General features: G+C 57.7%; 1 protein-coding gene across 4 annotated transcripts in view; it reads left to right on the forward strand.

The window, feature by feature from the left end:
- LONRF3 (LON peptidase N-terminal domain and ring finger 3) overlaps positions 1–2,655 on the forward strand; it is a 32,882-nt gene that overhangs the window by 8,456 nt on the left and 21,771 nt on the right. For all 4 annotated transcript variants that reach the window (XR_013337033.1, XM_077771921.1, XM_077771922.1 and 1 more), the window contains one exon: positions 1,620–1,880. Coding sequence is in view for 3 of the 4 variants with exons in the window: in XM_077771921.1 (XP_077628047.1) it covers positions 1,620–1,880 (261 nt within the window). In the remaining variant the exon portion in view is untranslated. The remainder of the gene's footprint in view (positions 1–1,619; positions 1,881–2,655) is intronic.

The raw sequence follows: 2,655 nt of genomic DNA on the forward strand, positions 1-2,655 counted from the left end.
CCGTCGGATCCCCTGGCGGAGGTAGTTTTATATTCCCACACGATATCTTCCACATTTGTAGACCTTCCAGTACGGACTCTCAGGCAGGAAGAGGGAAGCAGTTTAGGAAGCGCTGAGGCCCTGGGAGAAAGATAGGTGTCTGTGCCTGTCTTTGAAAACAAGGGAACAGAACCAGAAAGAGATGGGCTCAAGGCCCTCGCTTTCCCAGCAGAGAGCAAGTGGGTGGACGCTGGGGCCCAGGAGTCCAGACAGGAAGGCCAAGGTTAGCGCTGAGAACCTGGGCCCCTTGAGGCAAGTCTTCCCTCGGCCCGGGCGTGCAGTGTGCTCTTCCCCCGTATAGAAGCCCCGTGATCTGCACGGCTTCTTGGGTTCTCAGACGGGCAGGAGCCTTATATTTTCCCTGCTGCTGCCCCGCTCTGGAGAAGGAGCAAAACGCGGGTGTATCTGACTTAAAAAACAAACAAACAAACAAACAAACAAGAGGGGCAGCACTGAGTATCTCCTGGAAGCAGAGAACCCGAGTGCATTTCAGTAACATTTGAAACCGTTGTTACGTGGCTGAGACCGCTGATGGGAATCCGAAGGGTCTGGAGTGACTGCCCCTTGCAGCTCCATCAGAAACGAAGGGAAACAGCACTCCTGGCTTTCCAGGGTGAGCCAGCCCGGGAGCAGGGGTCAGCCTTCCACACAAGCTTTGCTTTGCCGAGCAGTGTATTCCCGTGTGGATGCCTAAGGCCCCTAGAAAGTTGAGGATGCAGCAGCGCCGTGGTGCTGAGGGGCCTCTGAACTCCCCAGGTTAGAGACTGAGAAAACCCGCGTCACCTCACTGACCTCTCCCGACCAAGCGCTCCCCGTTTTCCATCTATCTACCAATGTGGCAGGGGAGGGAGCTAGGGGACTGGAGGGGGACAAAACCCCACATGAGCATTTGGACTCATGGACTGTGGATTTAGAGTAGAGTTCAGAATTCTCCAGGAAAATCTGCACGAACACCCCCTGGTATTTGGATTTATTTCTAGATCCATTTTCAAATACCCTGTCCTGGACAAAAATGCTTTAAAAGGCTGGAGACATTATGGGGCATTTTGCCAAATGAGTTGTCTCTTTTTCAACTCTGGTACCCGTGGTAACTCTGCGGGCCCATGCCAGAGCCTTAGCGGAAGTCCTTTTGGAGCTGGGTGTGGGGCTTGCAGATGGCCTGGAAGGGCAGTGAGAGCAACAGGAAGGATGGAGTGATGGACGGGACCTGCCCTCACCGCATGTCTTAGTTTCCCTCCGATGGTAACGGGAAAGCTTTGGCCAGGAGACGGCCTGGTGCCACACTCTTGCATCTGTCCCCTTTATCATAGCCCAAGGAGTCTGTCTGTCCCCTACGTACCTCTCTGTCCTCGCCTAGGGAAGGTCGTCAACTTCCCCTAGGCCAGGCGTGCCTTTGTCTCAGACGCCATGTGGCCAGAAGTAAGAGATGTGTCTTATGACCGCGCCCCTCCCCAGTTAAGCTGTGCGCCCACTAAATGATCAGGCCTATGCAATTTCCTCTCTGCCCCCGGTGGGTAGCAATGTCGGAGGATGATCCCCCGCCCGAGTTGACGCTGACATGTGGCTCTTTCTTCGTCCAGGAAAGCCTGGAGCTCCCGCACTGCTCTCGCCAGGACGAAGCGGTGGCCGCGGGAGACCGCAGCAGCCTGGCGGACCCCGTTAAAGTAGAGGGGGAGGGGCAGGAAGGCCACGGGAAAGACCAGGCAGGAGCTGAGGAGGCCGAGGAAGAGAAGGGGCACGCCGCCTCTGCCAAGGCCGGCAAATGCCAAGAAAAGAAAAGGAAACATCATCATTGTGGACCCCAAGACCCAGAGGTGCCTACTAAAGCCAAAAAGCCAGGTACTGACCCCACCCAGGGACCCAGGGGCTCGGAGGCAGTGCCTGGGCTCAGCAGCATATGCGGGTTCCTTAGCCGCCATCCGCAGGCTCCGCGGGCTCCGGGTGTGTGGCCGGGCTCTGGCACTTGGCTGTGCCGCCTCAGGTCGCGCCCATGCTTCTGGGAGGGCACACCGTCTGTTAGCCCACTGCCCGGCTCACTGATAATAATGGAAAACCAAGGCCTGAGGTCAGCCCCGTATTGAGAGATGACACCTCGTACCCTTGATGGTGTCACCTTCCAGGCCAGCCTGTCCCTAGCCTCGTCTCTGTTCCAGGAATGCAGGATCAGAGAGGCATGATTAGGCCTCACCCTCATTCTTCCCAGTGGGGTGCCCGTGGGTAGGTAGTGGAGAAGCAGCAGCCTCAGCTCAGTGGTTTTCCAAGAGAGGCTGGCGGAGCTGAGGTTCAGGGTTGGCTTTGAGGGCCTGGTTTGGTCCAGGGAACAGCTGCCACCACAGAGTGAGGTGCCAATGGCGTTGGAGGGAAGTCACCAGGGCTCCCGGACATCCCCTGGTCTGCATCTCCCTTCTTGTGAGCCTGCTGGAAACCTACCAGAGGCCCCCCTCAGGGCACCCCATGCCCAGGGCACCCCATGCCCCGTGACTCAGGTGGCCACCCCTCGGGGAGGCGCTGAGGGTGGCGAGCGGGTAAAAGAATGGGCTACTCGGCTTCAGAAGTGCTGTCTGTGCAGGCCAGCCTGCTCGGCCTCTGACCTCCTGCTTTCTAAATCACAGGTCC

Source organism: Crocuta crocuta, unplaced genomic scaffold, assembly GCF_008692635.1.
Source record: "Crocuta crocuta isolate KB4526 unplaced genomic scaffold, BGI_CrCroc_1.0 scaffold1269, whole genome shotgun sequence".
Classification (NCBI taxonomy): domain Eukaryota; kingdom Metazoa; phylum Chordata; class Mammalia; order Carnivora; family Hyaenidae; genus Crocuta; species Crocuta crocuta.